We start from the raw sequence: 20,407 nt of genomic DNA on the forward strand, positions 1-20,407 counted from the left end.
CACCCTCCCTATCCCACCCCTCTAGGTGGTCACAAAGCACAAAGCTGATCTCCCTGTGCTATGCGGCTACTTCCGACTAGTTATCTATTTTACATTTGGTAGTGTATATATGTCCATTCCACTCTCTCACTTTGTCCAAGCTTACCCTTCCCCCTCCCCGTGTCCTCAAGTCCATTCTCTAGTAGGTCTGCATCTTTATTCTCATCTTGCCCCTAGGTTCTTCATGACCATTTTTTTTTTTTTTAGATTCTATATATATATATGTGTGTTAGCATATGGTATTTGTTTTTCTCTTTCTGACTTACTTCACTCTGTATGGCAGACTCTAGGTCCATCCACCTCACTACAAATAACTCAATTTTGTTTCCTTTTATGGCTGAGTAATATTCCATTGTATGCATGTGCCACATCTTCTTTATCCGTTCATCTGTTGATGGGCACTTAGGCTGCTTCCATGTCCTGGCTATTGTAAATAAAGCTGCAATGAACATTGTGGTACATGACTCTTTTTGAATTATGGTTCTCTCAGGGTATATGCCCAGTAGTGGGATTGCTGGGTCATATGGTAGTTCTATTTTTAATTTTTTAAGGAACATCCATACTGTTCTCCATAGTGGCTGTATCAATTTACATTCCCAAAAACAGTGCAAGAGGGTTCCCTTTTCTCCACACCCTCTCCTGCATTTATTATTTGTAGATTTTTTGATGATGACCATTCTGACTGCTGTGAGATGATGTCTCATTATAGTTTTGATTTGCATTTCTCTAATGATTAATGATGTTGAGCATTCTTTCATGTGTCTGTGGGCAATCTGTATATCTTCTTTGGAGAAATGTCTATTTAGGTCTCCTGCCCATTTTTGGATTGGGTTGTTTGTTTTTTTGAAATTGAGCTGTATGAGCTGCTTGTAATTTTTGGAGATTAATCCTTTGTCAGTTGCTTCATTTGCAAATATTTTCTCCCATTCTGAGGGTTGTCTTTTCATCTTATTTATGGCTTCCTTTGCAGTGTAAAATCTTTTAAGTTTCATTAGGTCTCATTTGTTTATTTTTGTTTTTATTTCCATTTCTCTAGGAGCTGGGTCAAAAAGGATCTTGCTGTGATTTATTTTTTAAGGAACCTCCATGCTGTTCTCCATAGTGACTGTACCAATTTACATTCCCACCAACAGTGTGTCTTGATAATGTGAAGAAAGTAAATAACATGCTTTGGGGAAAGGTCCATAATATGACACAAGAATAATTTGTAAAATTCACTGATCACCTACTATTTGCCAGGCACTTTTCTAAAATCTGAAATGCTGGCCTATATGAAGTGGATTCTATATCTTCTCTACCACTAGCTACTTATATAATGTCTGTTGATACACTTAAATTCTCTGAGCTTTGTACTCCTCCTCCAGAGCTAAGAGGGTTAAACTAGGTTAGTTCTAATTTATCTTCCAATCATATGAGTCTATGAATTTTAAATATTTATAGAATGATGAGTGATATTCAATAAGTACTTGCTGATTAACTAATGTAATCTTTACCCTTCCAAACTTGTGACTTTCTATTTTAAGTTTCTTTTATTTGTTCAAAAAATGTTTATTGAGTACTCCAATGTGATAAGGAGTATAAGCAGTGTGCCAAAAATAAACACATACTAAAAATGATGGAGGTACAACAATGAGCAGAATCCCTGCATCCTGAGACATCCTGCCTCTCATAGCAGGAATCACTGGGCATCCCAGTGACCAAATTCACTTGTTTCTTTTGCTAGAAGAGTAAAATTTTGCTAAACATTTCACTACCACAACTCCAGTTAGCTGGTATTATCATCCTTATTCTTGTTAACATAAAATATTTACTTTAGAGAAATTTAAGCAAACAAAAGAATAAACAAAATATTCCCTAGACATGTAACTTATTTGGGGGCTTCTCTACATGTATAGTTTTAAGCTATTGCCTCAAGGAATGCTATTTTTGGAAAAGGTGAAGCTTAAGTAGGGGTTCTGTGAGCCTTTCCCTGTGTTTAACTAAGGCAGCTCCATTACAAATTTACAGCTCCATTTACAAATCTGTTTTTTATATTGAGAATATGCTGCTAATTGTTTTGATAACCATTGTTCTAGATAATTAATTTGAATCAAAATTAAATTAATGGATAGGATACTATACATATAATCATTTAATTTGATTGGTAATTCATGTTCAGCATGTGTTTTAATGTATCTATGAAATGTAACACTCATTATCCTTTGATAGGCTAAGGGATTGTGGTACAGGAACTCACTTAAATCCTTCAAGGAATCTAGTGGTACAGCATTTTGATGCATTCTTCTTGCTGCCTTTGAACTTCCAGAGAGTTCCTGATGCTGTAGAGTTCTTTATCATGATAGTGTCATTCTCATAGCATGTATTAATTGGTCATTTACAGCTAAAAAGAACATCTTGGGGTTTTTGTTTCAACATCCTATATTACTTCTATACTGTGCTCTTCCAAGCAAAAAAAATCTTGAACACATTCTAGATTTTTCATAGTTGAAAAGAGGATTAAATGTGTACCATAAAGGTAAAATTCATTTATCATACAAGAGAAGTTCAAAACTAACTCTTATAAAGCTCAACTCAGCACCTGGAAGCACTTATATAAATGGTTCAATATCATACTGGACTTATTTGGGACTAGAAAATAATAAAATTTTCCTTTTTTGATCATGAAGCAAAACAATTAAGGATAGAGCAGATAAATTCATATAGTATGGCCTATGTGCACTAAAAGAAACCCAGTAGGAGATCTCCTAATGCTGAAATGACGCATTTAGAAGCCAAACGTGAAATAAGCATAAAGAAAGGCATTCAATAAGAAACACTCAAAGACAATCTTGGGTCACAATACATTTGTCCATAAGATATCCCACAACTCAGTTCACCAATATGTGGGAGGAATGACCTCTCTTTGGACTGCTCCAGCCTTGACTTTCTTCTTGAAAAGGGCAGCCTTGATCTAGCTTGAATTCTGGTTTGGAAAGGAGGCTTTGAAGACCTTTATATGTTTTCCTCTCCAAGACCTTAAAAAGTAGATTAGCCGGCCTCATTTCACAGGCCTTAAAAACACTTCTTTGTCCTGGGATTCTAGCTAGAACATAATGACCAAGACATTTTCCGTAAAGAGTCCTTTTCCTATTCATGTCAGGTGCTGCCTTGAACTGTCATTATAAGCCTAGGGTTCTAGCAAGCTTATTCCCTTGCTCTGACTCTGATATGCTCACAGATACATTTTACTATTGCCTGTAGCCAAATTTTGTTAGCAAATAAACTTCAAAGAGCTGAAAAACTGATCTTCAACTAATGGGTCTTTTTGACATGTTTAGAAGGTTTATCTAAAGTAGAATACTTTGTATACTTTCAAAGTCAGATATAAAATGACCACATTTTATAAACATTCCTTTCAGATTAGCAAAACTAAGAAAATCAGAGTCACTAATCTGAGATGTCTGTTAGCCTTTTGGGAGTCATTTAACCTCTGGGGTAAACAAATAATGATTATCGTCCTCTTCATTGAGACGCCATTCAGATTAGGAAATATTATACCCAATATCTACTTTTTTTTTTTTTTACAGTCACAATATTCTTCTCTATGAGGATGGGCATGCTGTGGTGGCAGATTTTGGAGGTGAGATTTCCATGAATAATGCCCAAACTGGCATCTGTTTCTTTCTCCATTACTCATTGGTGCTAATATCATATGATGAATCAGAAAATGGATTTCACACTGACAGCTATACTTCTCTAAGTCATTCAGATTTCAATGAATTTTAAAAGTATATCATTTATTTCAGTTTTTCCTCTTTCATATCCTCAGCTAAAGGAAAGGAAGTGAAAATTTAAATAAGATAGAGGTTTATTGGGATTCAAACTTTTAGCTGTAATCATTGACCTTGGTTTTAAAATATTTCCTTTGACATGAATTTGTTTTCTGTTTCCCTCAGAATCAAGATTTCTGCAGTCTCTGGATGAAGACAACATGACAAAACAACCTGGGGTTTGTTGCTGCTCATGTTCCCTATAATTATGAAACAATTAAAATGTGTAAACTCAGCATGAGAGGAAGGGAGATGAAAGCAGCTTTAACTGGAAGAAATGTCATTCTCCCAAGGGCGGGATAATGTTTTATGTTTCTATTTTCAGTAAGCCCCCAAAAGAACTATTTCAAGGCTCTGTTAGAGAAATAGATTAGATATATGTTTGGAAAATGTTACAGAAAAAATAATAGAATTTGTTTCAAATATAATTGAAAAGTACATGGCAGGCATGGATAATTGGCATTCATGTTTAGATCACCTTATTAAGTGGTAGAGTTAACATTTAATAGGTAACCATAAAATCCATAGTTTACCCACATCTACTAACAATTCATAGTTTTCCATTTTAACATTGTAAGGCAATAGGTGATATAGTCAAGCATTAATGTTTAAGAAAAATATAAATGTTAACATCTGAAGCAAGCATAATTGTACTCAAAATGTCTGCAATTAGGTTCATCATCTGCCTTCTCCCATCCCTTCCACACAAAGAAGTGCACTTCTCTTTCTGGACTAGCTGTGTTATTTAATTACCCAAGCTTGGGCTAATTTTCTGTTCCTTCCTTTTCCTGCTTCTGCTTACACACTGCTCAATCACTTTTTCTGTTTGTTTCTATTTCTTTTCTTTATTAAAGTTCATCCCAAACTCTCATTTACCACTGCCTCAGTTTGGGTCCTCTCCATCTCTTTTCTGGACCATTGCTCTAGGCTTCTAACTACAGTCCTCTCTTCCAGTTCATTCTTTGCAACATCAGCCAAGTGTTGTGTTCTGCCAATTCACTTCTTCCTATAAACCATCAATGATGCTTAAAATGTTATATCCCCCCGCCAGATCTGACCCCAAGGCTCCTCTGTGACCTCCTCTCCCACTAAACGTTCTCTCAAGTCCCTTATGCCCCTGGCATACAAGCCATCTGGCTATTCCCCAAACATTTCATTCACTTTCACAGCCCTATGACTCTGCCAGCATCATATTCTCTGCCCGCGAAGCCCTTCACTGTACCCCACCTGCAGGAAGTCTACTCATCTTGCATGGCTCAGGAAATTTTACCCATTTTTACTCTTCCCTCCCATAAACTTCCTCCCCCCTCCTCCTCCCCACACACTTTTCTCTCTGTGCTTTTGTAGCACTTTGTTTACACTGCTAGGTAGTACTCTGACTCACTCAACAAACATTTATCAAGGACCTACAATGTGTGAGGCATCGTGCAAAGGGCCAGGAATACAAAATGCAAATAAAAGCTTAGTCCTTGATCTCAAGTAACTCATTTTCTGGCAGAAATAAAACATAGTACTAAGCAGATAAGATTGAAAGCTGTGGGGACATTCAGTGACAGAGATGTGACAAAGCATCATGGAAGCTCAGGTGGAATGAATAGGGATAAATAAATTCAGACAGAGTGAACGACAGCATGAGCAAAGGCACAGGGGAGGATGAGAAACACCAGACTTCCTGGGGGACTTCAAATAGCTTGGTATGCGCTGTGTGAGGAAGATAAAATGAGAGATGAGTTAAGAGAGGAAGGCAGGAATGACATCATGGACAATGTTGTATTGCAAGTAGGATTAAGCATGCTGGTTTCCCCAATTAAATTTCACTCATTCGTTCAACAAATATTTATGGAATACCTACTAGATGCCAGACATTCTAGGGAACTGGGGATATTGCAGTGAACAAAGCAAAGTTCTTGTTTTTATGGAGCTAATATTCTAATAGAAGAAGATAAACGTTGAACAAATTAACAAAATATGTACCAGACGATGATAAGTGTTATGAAGAAAAAACAAAGCAGAGTATATGAATGGACAGTGATGGAAGGAGCCATTTAGATGAGAGAAAGAGAAAGATAATGTTTGATAAGAGACCTATGGTAGAGTTATCCATGAGAGGAGAAGAGCAGTGTAGAAGGGGGAACAGTAAGAGCAGAGGCCCTGAGGCAGAAGAGTCCTTTGTGTGTTCAAGGCCAGAGTGACTGGAGTGGAGTAAGCAAGGAGGAGAATGGTAGGATATGAGAGGTGGGAAGAGTGAGTCCTTTTTTGACAGTACACACAGATCTCATCTAGTACCTTTGACATAGAGATAGCTAACTCAGTGGATCTCAACCATGGCTGCACATTGAAATCACTTTGGAAACTTTGTAAAAGCATCCTACCTCAATCCAACCCCCAGCAATTCTGATCTCGCTGGCCTGAGGTTGATCTTGGGTACATGTATCTTTTAAAAGTTCCCCTAGGTGATTTTAAAATGCAGCCAGTTGAGACTCTCTGACTAAATAACCTTTTGTCAAATGGAATTGAATTGAATTTCACCAATAGCAAGTAATATTCATTTATCCTAGCAGTGGAGTCTTTAAGCACAGCACTACTCTATATTTATTTTGAAGGTTATTTTCTTTCTTACTAGTTATGTGGCCTTATGTAAGTTTGCTAATTACTCTATTACCCCCCTGTGAAAAAATGGCCACACTGTATGCCTACTCCCCCTTATGCAATGTTGTGACACAACACATAATGTGCTATATAAATGGAGGCTATTTGGATTGTGAAAGCTCGTGTGGAAGAATTGCATATAAGCACCATAATCGAAATAAAGATATTCTTGGAAAGCTGCAATTATGCATGACTTCAAAATAATGTAGACACTTCAAAAGAATTATCAGCAGGCAACACTACACACAGAATTTCACTAGGAGTAATAAAAGAATACCGGTTTCTTTCAGTGGAAATACAAAGAAAGCAGGTATTTGGCAAAATCCATTGATACAGCTATGAAGCCACGGGGTTTTAGAGCTGGAAGGGCCTGCCTCCTCAGTCTTGCCCTTGAAGAATCTGAGGTCCAGGAAGCATAGGAGACTTTCCCAGAACTGCCCAAATAGTCTGCAGTAGAGCCAGAACTAGAATTTGCATCTCCTAACTCAAAATCTAGTGCTCTTTTTCCTAAACGCCAAATAAACCAAATTTATGCATTTGTATCCCAGAACGGAAACTTATATTTAAAAATGAAAAATACATAACTGCAAGTAAAAAGGGTGCAAATGATGCCTTGAAAACATGAAGGTAGACCTTTGTACAGGGAAACTTATAACGTTTTATGGGCTTGCTTTCTGGAATATTGAGCAAACAGCATTCAGAAATAACACCGCTGGGCAAACAAAGGAGATGTGACAGACCTGATCCTGCCAGTGAGAAATCTGCTTCACACGAATATTCTGGGCACTCCCCTCAGGCCGTTTCTCTCCTCAGTCATCAGGGCACTATTTATGGGTCTAATTTAGTGACTTCCTAAACTACAACCTGAAGCTCTAAAGGAGGGAAGCTTCCTCCCACAGTGCATGACTCACCCCCAGGGAGGCATAGAGCTCTTGGATGAACCCATGGATGGCTATTCAGAAGCTTGTAAAGCTTCCAGGGGAAAGATGCTCAGAGATACACAAAAAAATGCTGCTGCTGTGATCATCATTTCATAAGAGGCAGTGTTACTTGGTGATTAATATTGTTGCAATATTTTGGGAAGAATTATGGATTTCATATCTTCCAATGATAAAAGAAAATGCCCTTTAAAAACCTAAACTGCAGCAGTAAACACACTGTTTTTGTATGAACGGGCCAGTTTATTGCACACACTGAGGGCCGTATCGATGTTATTTTAAGTTTATATTTTTGAGAACTTCGAGAGGACACTTAACAAATCCTCGCTAAGAAGAACACTATTCTACAGTAGAAGAACTAAGCACTTGGTAAATGACTTGTGGATGTTTCTTGACCTACAGAACCTCCGCTGGATGGCTCCTGAGGTGTTCACACAGTGTACACGCTACACCATCAAAGCTGACGTCTTCAGCTATGCTCTGTGTCTGTGGGAACTTCTCACCGGTGAAATTCCATTCGCTCATCTCAAGCCAGGTAAGCCATGCCTCAATTAAAGTTTCTCTGAGGGAATTCCCTGATGGTCCAGTTGTTAGGAGTTTGTGCTTTCACTGCCAAGGGCATGGGTTCAATCCCTAGTCGGGGAACTAAGATCCCGCAAGACGCGGGGTGAGGCCAAAAAAAAAAAAAAAAAAAAAAGAAGTTTCTCTGATTTCCAGAGTTCTGTGCATTTTCACAAATTCAAGAAACATTTTTTTTCCCGAAAATGACTATTCTTGGTGGATTGGCAAGGTGAGAGGTAAGGAAACGGTCTCAAATTCTTTAAAGGTGTGGCCCAATCCAGAAAACTTAATGGCCTATAACTATGTGGTTTTAGACACAGGCACACAGAAGTGTAGGTATATTTTATTATTAAAGTTTAGGGCTTTGATGTACCTGTTGTTAATAAAACAAGCAAATGATAATGGCCATGTGGAATGTGGGTACAAATAATGTGAACAATGCAATATTTACTTTTTGAGATTAGATTTAGAAGTGCCTTTCTGATGTGCATATAAGAATGAGCTGAAAGTAGCAACACATAAAAATAACCTATCAGGACTGCTTTCTGCTTGTCTCACATTATACAAAAGAGAATTGGTTTTTCTAATTTTGTATTACATATATAGATGCATTCTAAAAATGGGACTTTGTGAGTGAGCCTATAATTTTGTTGTTGATAATATACATGATACTCTGTGTACATGTAGAAGGTAGAGGTAGGGAATCTAATCACAGGAAAAAATGTACAAATATCTGAGGTAAATTTTATTTGCATCTCTCTCTCTATTTTATTTGGGTTGCTCTTGTAGATACAACAGCACTGTCACACTGTTTACTTACTTGTATCCACTGTGAGTCTAAAAACTCCTTGACTTTGCATCCCCAGAATTTACCATGCTTGACAAGTTGTTTTCAAATTAAATCATAAATAAATTTTAAATGAATTATATTGTAAGCTTCTTGAGTGGCCACCCTATCACAATATATCAGATGGATCAAGTCAAAAGGGATGTTAGGGAAAGACATATCTTACAAATGTGAATGCTCACAAGTTCAAAGTCTTAACCATGATCACAATATTTATTAGTACTCATGTGCGGAGAAAAGCCATAACTCATATTGTCTATTCAAGGCATTTTCCCCCTAATAACCATATGGTCTTTAATTACACTCTGCATAGTGTCTAACAAAGTACTTTTCACAAATTATATGCTTTTTATTTAATTGTCCTAACCTTTCTCTATATGCTTTCATGGTTTTAAATGATGAGATCTGGCCCTTATTATAGGGTGGATGAGAAGACTCTATTTTGAACTGGACCAAAATTGCTATTTTTAATGTCTTGCTCTGATCTGCTGCTATCTCTCTACCTCTTAGAATTTGCTTTCTGGTAAGACTTATGAGTATATGTTAAAAATCCACTGTAATTCTAGACACATTGTAGTATTTTCACAAGAGAGAGATATGTCTCCCTTCCTCTTACATCCTGTGTCAATCCATTCACCTCTTCCTGTGGATTTTACATCCTAAGGACATCTTGGATTTACCTACTACTTACCGTCATCTACCACCATCCTAGCTCAAGCCACCATCTTCATCATTTAAACTACTGCAATTGTCATTTTTAAAAATCAGGTTTAACTTATATAGTATAAGTTGTAGTATCACTTACGTAGCAAAATTTACCATTTTAGACTAACATTTCAATGAGTTTTAACAAATATATACAATTGTATAATCACAGCTACAATCATAATATAGAACATTTCCATCACTCCAAAAAGCTCCCCCATGCATCTTTGGAATCAATTCACTTTTCCCACCTCCAGCCCCTAGCAACCACTGATCTGATTTATGTCCCTACAGGTTTGCCTTTTCCAGAATGTCATATAAATAGAGTCATGTTAGTACATTTATTGGTAATTTATTCTTTTTCATTCTTGTGTAATATTCCATTGTGTTGATGTACCTCATTTATTCATCCACTCACAAGTTGATGATCATTTGAGTTATTCTCACTTTAGGGAAATTATGAATATAATTGCCAAAACCATTCAGGTTTTTGTGTGGATGTTTTCATTATTCTTGGATAAATACATAAGAGATAATTACTAGATCTTATGGTAAGATTTTTTCCAAGGCATTTGTACCACTATGACTTCCCACCAGCAGTGTATGAGGATTTCAGTTGATCCACATCCTTGCCAGCACTTTTTTATTGTCTATTTAAAATAAAATATTAACCATTTGAGTAGGTATATAATGGTAAATAATTGTGGTATTATTTTATATTTCTCTAATAACTAATAATGTTGATAATCTTTTTGTGTGTTTATCTGCTGCTCATATCTCTTTCTTTGGTGAAGTATTTGCTCAAATTATCTTATATACTAATGAGTTCTTAGATTCTAGGTAAAATCTTTCATCTGCTATGTGTTTTGCAAGTATTTTTCTCTAGTCTGTGATTTGCCTTTTCATATTCTTACCAATGTCTTTCAAAGAGCAAAAGTTTTTAATTTCAAAGAAGTTTACCTTATCAAACTTTTAAATATTTTGTGAATCCTGTCTAAATTATTCTTGCCACACCCAAGATCACAAAGTTTTTCTCCTGTGTTTTCTCACAGGAATCTTGTAGGTTTAGATTTTATATTTATAAGATTTATTAGAGGTTTTTTTAACAGTACAAGGTAAAAGTTGAGTTTGTTAGCCTTTTGTTAATTTATTTGTTTATTTTTCAATATGGATCCCAATTTTTCATCATGATTTGTTTAAAAATTTTCCTTTATCCATTAAGTTATTTTGGTGCTATTGTCAAAAATTAATTGACCACATATGTGTGGACTCTATTCTGTTCCATTGATATAAGTCTACCCTTATACCAATACTACAATATATTGATAAGTTATAGTAAATCTCAGAATCATTTATTATGAATCCTCCAACTTTGCTCTTCTTTGTTAAAATTGCTTTTGCTATTATAGGGTTTTTGCTTTTCTGTATAAATTTTAGAACCAGCTTATCTATTTCTACAAAAAAAAAAAAAAACGCCTGTTGGAATTTTGATTGAAGTGCAGTGAATTTGTAGAGCAATTTGGGAAGAATTTACAACTTATGCATATTGAATCTTTCAACTGATAAACATAGTATGTCTCTCCATTCATTTAGGTCTGATTTCTGTCATCAGCGTGTTTGTAGTTTTCATCATAGAAACCTTACACATATACTTTTTAAATTATTTCTATGGATTTTGTGTTTCTTGATGCTATTTTAAATGATTTTTTAAAATTTCAATGTATAATGTGTTTTGCTAGTATAGAGACACAATTATTTTTTAAATAACAACCTAGTACCCTACAAATTTGCTAAATTAACTTATCAGTTCAAGTAGCTTTCTTGTACATTCTTTGGGATTTTGCACATAGATGATTATGTCATGTATAAATAAAGAAAATTTTATTTCTTTCTTCAAATATGTGTGTATTTTAAATCTTTTTCTTGCTTTCTCACACAGGCAAGGACTTCTAGTACAATACTGAATAGAATTGGTGAGGTATATACCCGTATCTACATCTAAAGTTTTATCCACCACCACTCTAGTTCAAACTGCCATCTTTATCACTTTAACTAGTGCAATAGCTCTTTGATCATTCTCCCTTTATTCTTCTCTTCCCCTCCAATCTCTACACATCCACTAAAATGATATTTTAAAAACATAAACCTGATTATGTGACCATTGCTTAAAATGATCTGTGGCTTCCCATGTTCTTAGGATTAAATCTCAAAATTCTTAATATGTCCTGCAACACTCTACATGATTCAGTATCTCTGACCTTGCTCATACCATTTCACTTTCTATGCTCCAGCCACTCCAAACCTTCTTTCCTTGCTTCCTTGAATGTGTTGCATTTCCTTTGGCCTCTGGGCTCTTTCACAAGCTCAGTTTCTTTGGTAAGTGCAATTAATGATGACTCCACAGAGATTACTGTGAGGATCAAATGAGATGATTCTGTGAACTTTGTAAATTGAAATCTCTCTGCAACTGTAAGATGAAAGAGAAGGGCAAATTGTAATACAAAGTCGAGGCTTCCTATGATTCTGTGCTTGAGTGGAGTTCTCATTCTCCAGGGAGCCCATATAAAAACTTCAAAGTCACCATTAATTTTTCTCTTTCCTCTTTTCTTTCTTCTTTCCTCCTTTTTGTCTTTCTTCCCTTCCTTCCTTCCTTCCTTCCTTTTCTTTTCACTTGTTTTCTTACTTTCAATCCCACTTTCTAAATATCTTTCAAATCTATCCACTTATCTTGCTCTTCACTGCTACTTCCTTATTTCACAAGTAGAATCCTGCACAGTATCTTAAATGGTATCCTTGTCTCTAGTTTTGCTCACCATCTTTTTTTCACCAATTGCCATACTATAACTACATTTACCTTTCTAAACACTCAAATTTGATTATCTGACTCCCCTTACTGAAAGTCTTCAATGTTTTTCCTTTGTTCTTAAGATTAAAAAAATTTCATAAAACAATCTACAAAGCCCCCATAGTTATGCTTCTTCTTTCCTTCCCAGGTCTACTGCCTGCCACTTGCAGCCTGTCATCTATGTTCAGCCACAGGGAACTATTTCATTTCCCCAACATGACACATTTCCTCTCACTTCCGTGTCTTTGCACACGTTAGTTGTTTGTCAGACACACTTCTCCCCACTTTTCATCATACTAACTCCAATTTACTTTTAGGCCTTAGTTTAAATATTACTTCTTCCAAAAATATCTTCCTTAATTCTTCAATATTCAGTTAAGTGCAGTGTCCTTGCAATTTTCTCTACTTTGTTACCCTTGACTAATTATAAAATAAATAGTTCAAAAAGATAAAGATTCCCTCTCTCATGGGCCCTCAGGAATATATACTCTTTTTGGAGGGAGAATATTATATAATAAAAAAGTTAAATATCTTGCCTAAGAATAACTTGAATCCAATATCTCAGATATTGGAATTTATCGTACTTTATTGGCAAAAGAGTTTATTCATGATAGACACTGAATTTTTTAAAGTTGGACAGTTACCATGCATCAAGAACGGAGGCTGTTAATACCATCACAGTGGTTAGGCAGTCTAGCAAATGTTCAGCAATAAATTATGTGAAGAATCAGATTCAATATAAGCTACATATTAGCCATTTACAATGAGCAACAAATCCATGATGACAGTGTGGGACAGGATTATCAATTATGGGAGTAGCAACATTACACATGGCTTATCCTCCTGGATTTAACAGAATTCTATCTCCTGGGTGAAATATATAAATAGAATGCAAATATTAGCATTGACTCCTATGCAAGTGATGAGTATGCCTTCAGAAGAACTTGAAGTTAGGGTCTCTTTTACATAGTATATGTTCAAATTAACCTTATAATCTCAGGTTTAGAAAAAAATGAAAAATCCATTACATTCACCATCCCAAGGGTCACAAGATCAAATGCCTACAGGATCAGGGGAAGCAAGAAAACACTTGATGCAGGATAACGTGATGAACAGGAAATCACATGCTCTGACTCAAGGGGACAGCTGCTACCCAGCTCCAGCCAAACAATGCCATGAAAGAAGTATAGGGATGCTTGCTCACTGTTGCCATATCAACTAATTTCTGTGTGTTTGTTCAGAAATCGAAAGATTTTTAAATATTGGCAATTAACTCAATTTTTAAGAAAGTATTTTTCAGGCTAAAGAGACTTGGCATAAGTGTAAGAGCATGAGTCTTCAAGCTTACTGAAACTGCTTAACCAAGCTATACTTCAGTACCTCAGTGTCTCTATTTTTTAAACAGGGATACTAGTAGGACCTGCCTCAAAGGTTTGGAATGATGTCTGGCAACAGTAAGCACTCAATAAATATTAGCTATTATTATTATATTAAGCCATTCACAGTTCTGGCCAGGAACTGTGCAAGAAAACAAAGACGAAACGGGCATTCCCTTGTAGTGCAGAGACAGCATGAGAAAAGTACAGTCAGCGGAGTAAATCCCAGCTAGAGGGAAACATAGAGTGCAACAGCTGCTCCTTCGAGGGCTCTCCTGCCCAGACTTGTGGTGGGAAAGGAAATCAGGGAAGGATTCTTAGAGCAGATGATACCTGAACTGCATCTTTAAAAGATGAGTACTATTTAACTGGTAAATAGTGGGGAGATGGTGAAGGTGTCCTGGCAGAAAGCAGCCTGGGCAAGGTGCAGAGGCATGAGAGATTCACACATCTTTCAGTAACGATGAATCAGAGAATACAAGGGAATCAGCAGCAAGATACATGCTGTAAATGTAAAGCTAGAGCTACTTGGTGAAGGGCCTTCTGTGTCAACAATGGAAGTCACTGAAGAATTTTAAGCAGGACAATAGTACAACTCTATTATCTTACAACGCTCCCTCTTGCTACAAAGCAAAGGCTGGATTGGAGAAGTTTGAAACAGAGGCAAGGAAACCAGGTAATCTAGAAGAGAATGTATAAAATCTTAACTAAGGTAGTGAAGAGAAAGGAGGGGCTGGTTTTGAGAGATTTTAACAGGACTTGCGGACATATTGAGGTGGAAGCACCAGGGAGAGGGAGGAGACCAGGAGGACTTCCAGGCTTCTGGCTTAGCCAGCAGGAGGATGATGGATACAGGAAGAGAGGAGGGCAAGGAGCCAAGCTATGAAGTCAAGCAGAGAGAAAAGAACTGGGCAAGATGAAAAAGGAGCTGGTATGACCTGGCAAACAAGACCTGTCCTGGATACATTTTTTAAAAAGAAACCAGCACCTGCTTCCCATAGTTTATTTCTCTCCTGGGCCTGTCTCCTTTGGTACCTCATGAAAAACTAAAGAAGAAATCTGGGATGAATTAATCCATCAGTCTATATTTTATCCAATTCCATTCCCTTATTACCAGGTACCCAATTTTGTGGATCACTTTCAGATTATAGTTTGGAGCCAAAGAAGAGAGCCTATTCTTTTCCTTTTGTTTTCATGTGTGGTGCCATATGGTTCACAAGGAGACTCAACTTGGTGTCCTGGGTTTCCTTAATGCCAGACTCTAAGTCTGGGACATGGCAGCAAATTAAGAACATCTGCCGATTCAGTCTAGCCAGATTCTGGGGAAACTTCATATTGAGGCTTTACCTCAGAGTTGCAAACTGCAGTCCAGTAGCCAAATATGGCTTGCAGACATTTTGTGTGTCACATGTGGTTTTAAAAAATATGAATTAATGTAATTTAGAGACCCAGTTATGTCACAGCTCTCATATATTTATAGCCATTTGCATTTGCTACACCTGCTTAATATTAGGTGATTATGTTCTGCTCGTATATAATTAGGATCCTAAAGCATCTTAAATGTAATACCCTCAAAGGGCATAAGCACATTGATGATGTGGACTGTGCTTTGACAGGTGATAGGAAAATAGGAGTGAACTAAAGTTCTGTAATCCTATGTTTACTATGCTGACATCTTTATCAGTTTATCACTGAGAAGAGTAATGCCAGCCAGTCACTACACAGATCACTGGAAAGATCAAATCGGTCCAACGGATGGTGATATTTCTATGAAAATAGCTGATATTAACATGCCAATACTTCATTACACTGACAAAGATTGCAATGAGAACAGACAATGGTGCAAATTAATCTATTCTTCTGACAGTCTGTGATGAGAATGGGATGTGCTTTAAAAAATTAAGCCATTCTTAGTACAATCTCAAGATTGCAATCTCATGGTCTCTCTCACATGCTGTATGCTCTGGTGATACATCATTGAAAAGTGTCAGTTTAACAAAGAATGTGTCTTAGCTCTTGCTGGGATGGTAGAATGCACTTGCTTTGTCTCACCACAGCCCTGCCCATTAAAAACTATGAAGTAGAATCAATTGTATTTTTTAGAACACACATACACACCAACTAGAATAAAAATTCTGGCAATTTTATCTTAGTCAAAACTTACAAACAAAATATTGTACTTCATTGCTCTCTTTTTTACTTTTATAAAACCTAAGAGAAGAAGCGATAAGTTACTTTAGGAATTCAGAAGCTAGTACCAATTTATCCATAAGCAATATAAAGCTAATTAAGTTTATCATGGAGAGCTGCATAGTCATCCTCTCCATAATGGCCATGTTGCATTATAAACTGGGACTGATGACAGATGAGGTGGTTTTTAGCCTTGTGATTTGCAGTAACTCAATGCAATGTTTCACTTGGTATTCATGCTCAAAGAAACCTCACAAAGAACTAAGATTTCTCATCTAAACAGAATAGAAAATATACAATAATATTTTTGATATCTAGTTCTCTAGGTTCAGACTAAAAGGAATCAGTAAGAGCCTTAGATCTGTAGATAATAATTAAAGCAACCATAACAGCTAACACTTGTTGAGAGCCAACAATGCAACAGATGCTCTATGAAGACTCTCTTTTAATTCTACCGATAAGTCATGGATCAGGTTCTATTAGGATAAGATGTATGCTCAACATCATATGCTGGTAAGAGGTGTAGTCAAGACTTAAATTCATGGCTTCTTGTCCCCAAAGCCCACACTTGTCACCATTACAGTGTGCCCTCACTGCTTCATCTTACATTTAGAGAAATTAATACTCACAGAGGCAAATTGGCTTAATTAGGATCTCCCAGAGAGTTAAAAGCAAAGACAGACTGAAAATTAGGCCTCCAGATATGCTAGTTAAGGACATTTCTTAGTATTTATACTGCTTCAGTTTATTGAAACCCCCTCCCAAAATGTTTTGAACAAAAGATAATATTATGGACTAAATATGCCACCAGATCTCAATAATTTATCTAAGTATGTTTTAATTTCACATTAAACTAAACATTATATTCATTCTACAGTGTTTCTTGATAGCTATGCATTATGTTCTGTCCTAAAATCATAATAATGGGCAATATATTAATTGGCATTAATCCATCATCTTCATTCATTTGTACAATAAATGGGTACTGCATCCTGTATACCATGATCTATATTATTTCCAATGAAATCATATTTTGAACTATCTCATTTATTGATTCATTCATTGCATATCTATTGAATACCCACTAATTGCCAGTCATTGTGCTAAGCACAGGAGGCACAATGCTAAAAAGACACAGTCCCTGACCTCAAGGAGCTTGTGATCTATTTGCAGAGACAAGCAAGTAAATAGGCAATTAAGTTTAATATAATACATACTATTGTAGTACAGAGTGCTATGGGAGTCCATAGGAAGGGCATCCAGAGAGAATTCATCTAAGCTGAGACCTAAATGACAGTAGATGTAATGCAGAGAAAGATGGTAGGGAAAAAGGAATTACAGGGGAAAAAGAATCATATTTCACAACTTATGATTGAACCGTTAAATCAGTGAAATATACAGCAATTCATTTCTTTATTATTATTCATCCATTTACCAATTTCTTTGGAAAAACATAACACTTCATTTTTTTCTGACTGTTTTCACTCACATAGAATGTTCAATACATTTTGAATAAATGAATGAAGGTTAACACATGTTGTATTGAATGCTTGTTCTGTTACTGGCCTCTTTTGAGAGACAACACACACTATCTCCTTTCATTTCTTTTCTTGAGAATGAAGAACTTTAATCCACAAATCAACACCGTGGTTATGCAGACCCTTGAGGTTGACTCACAAATTTGTGTTTAATTTGTCTCATTCAGGATAACGGGAACTATGCTCTAGAATTGTGCTGTCCAATATGGAAGCCACTAGACACACATGATTATTTAAATTTAAATTTATATTAATAGAAATTAAGTAAAATTAAAAATTCAGTTTCCCAATCACACTAGCCACATTTTAAGTGCTTAATAGCCATATGCAACAGTATCAAACAAGAGAGAAGGACACTTTCATCATTTCAGAAAGTTCTTTTAGACAGTCCTACTCTAGAATCTAGATTATAAATCTGCCAAACTAGTGATAACTATCTTAGGGTAGTACTGAAGAAATAATAGGCACTCAATATTAAGTTACTGATATTTTCAAATGTATCCTTATTTTCTCTTAATAGCAAAGTTTCAGTCGTGAAAGTAAACTAACATTTACATAAATCATTTCACATATTTTATGTAGCAATCAAGGTAAAAATTTGATTAATGGGTGACAGTCTCTTTCCTGAATCTGGAATACCAGAAAAGTTCCCAGCAGCTAGTGTAGCATGGCCACTTAGGCAAGACTGACAAAGCAGTCTCAAAGGTGACAAATTTCAATTCCATGACCCTTCACGTTGCATTGCCCACTTTCTGGCAGAGGTGCTAATGAGTAGTATCACTGCCAAGAGTGCGTAAAGCAAAAGGGAGAAGGAGATGCTGAGACCTTGCAGAATCTACTTTGAATAATGAAGAAGTAAATATCGTTCATCTTAAACTGATTTTTCAGACACAGTGCCAAGAAGCAAACAAGTAACTTTTTATACTTGATATCACAGTCTAAGAGTTTCAGAGGAGGCGTTTGGCACCTGCATCTGAGTTTAACTCACTTTATGAATAGTCCCTCCCCACCCATTGGGATATGTATAATTAGTTTAAATGTGTTCACTACACCAGTTTATGTGCTTATAGCTGTACGAGCTCAACAATATCCAACTGATCATAAGGTGAAAAAGTAGGGTTAGAAGATCAATGATCATTAAGCATCAGTTTATTTGTTTGCTTATTTATGTACCTCATTCCAAAAAGAATTAAAAATAGTCAAGAGTAGCTACTGGAAAGAACCTAAAAAGCCTAGCTTTTTGTGACCCAAAAAACATATTTTGTGAGTCATGTTAAGTTTGCTAAATATGTTTTGAGCAGTCTTTTGTTTCTTTGTTTTCTTAGTGTCAGCAACTGTACTTGATAGTGGCCAGAAATTGTTGGAAAATGTGATAATGCAAATATGTTACAAAGGGCATTGAAGACAAAAGCAGGAGTGAAATTCCTGACTCTGCCCTCAGCCTGGAACTATTGTACGATTAGATGACTGTTGCAAGGAAATATTGAAATTCCAGGTGGGCAAAGGGCATGAACCTAATATTTTAAATACAAATAACTAATAAATATCTGGGAAAATATTAAGCCTCACTACTTATCAAAGAACAAAATATAAACAGCAACAAATGAGCTGATATATTTACCTCTCATATTAGCAAAATCTTTTATAAAATGAGGAAACCTAATTCTGATTCAGGTATAATGATAACCCTCTCATACACTTGTTATTGAGAGTATAAATTATTACAACTGTTTAGGAAAAGTGTTCATCAGTATGTATCAAAAGTCTTTAAAGTAGTTGTGCCCTTTGACTTATTAACTCACTCCTCAAAATACCATAAATGATCTGTGAAATTGGGAAAGTCATATTAAAAAACATATTCTTTGAAGTGTTTACACCCAAATTTGAACAACCTGAAATTGAGAAATAATTAAGTAAATCACACTAAATGCAGTCATTAAAAATATGTTAACATAGAATTTTAATAACATGAACATTTATATTTTAATTATTTTTATATTTATATTTAATTTTTAAATTTATATTTAATATATTTATTTAATTTAGGGGAAAAAGTATTACATAATTATATATTGGACATGAGCTTAATGATATGAAGAATATATAAGAAATGCTCAGGCTTCCCTGGTGGCGCAGTGGTTGAGAGTCCTCCTGCCGATGCAGGGGACACGGGTTTGTGCCCTGGTCCAGGAGGATCCCACATGCTGCAGAGCAGCTGGGCCCGTGAGCCATGGCCGCTGAGCCTGCGCTCCGCAACGGGAGAGGCCACAACAGTGAGAGGCCCGTGAACCTCCAAAAAAAAAAAAAAAAGAAATACTCAAAATATTTTAACAATTGCTTCCTCTGAATAATAGGATTTTATTCTTTCTAATTCTCCTAATTTTCTAAATTTCTATGAAAAACAAGTGTTAATTTTACATTTGGCAAAATTATATAGTAATTCTGAATGATCCATAAAGCAAAAGGTTAAGTTGCATTGTATATAATTTCACTACATCTGCTGGATGCAGATCTATAAACAGAATTTAGCTGGAGTAAACTTTGGTGGAAGAGAGATAGTAGTTGTGGGTCACATCTCAAAAGTCATTAAGATATAGACAGATGATTGTGACATCACAGTTGAGAACACAGGCAGCAGTATCCTGAAACTTTAGCATCCCACGGGTGCAGAGCAATTTTTCAGAGGAATAAAAGAGCTTCATGTGTTGTTTACAAAGTACTTTCAATGTGAAATGGCTGAAGAGAGCATGAAATCTGAAAAAAGAAGTTGTGCCAGCTACTGGTTTTATTAAAATTTTTATAAATTAAAAACTACTTACATACACCACACACACACACACAACCCACACATAACGATAGCACTTACCTTGCATGCATGGTTTAAAAGGATCAAAAGAACTTATGTATGTA

The 20,407-nt window shown here is 36.0% G+C and overlaps 1 protein-coding gene across 1 annotated transcript in view; it reads left to right on the forward strand.

Annotated features, from left to right (window-relative positions):
• Positions 1-20,407, forward strand: part of LOC307070161 (serine/threonine-protein kinase TNNI3K) — a gene marked incomplete at both ends in the record, with an annotated part of 286,301 nt that overhangs the window by 172,522 nt on the left and 93,372 nt on the right. Inside the window, 3 exons of the mRNA XM_079728397.1 lie at positions 3,606-3,658; positions 3,975-4,027; positions 7,838-7,970. Of these exons, the coding sequence (XP_079584523.1) occupies positions 3,606-3,658; positions 3,975-4,027; positions 7,838-7,970 (239 nt within the window). The remainder of the gene's footprint in view (positions 1-3,605; positions 3,659-3,974; positions 4,028-7,837; positions 7,971-20,407) is intronic.

This window comes from Hyperoodon ampullatus, assembly GCF_949752795.1.
Source record: "Hyperoodon ampullatus genome assembly, chromosome: 2".
Classification (NCBI taxonomy): Eukaryota; Metazoa; Chordata; class Mammalia; order Artiodactyla; family Ziphiidae; genus Hyperoodon; species Hyperoodon ampullatus.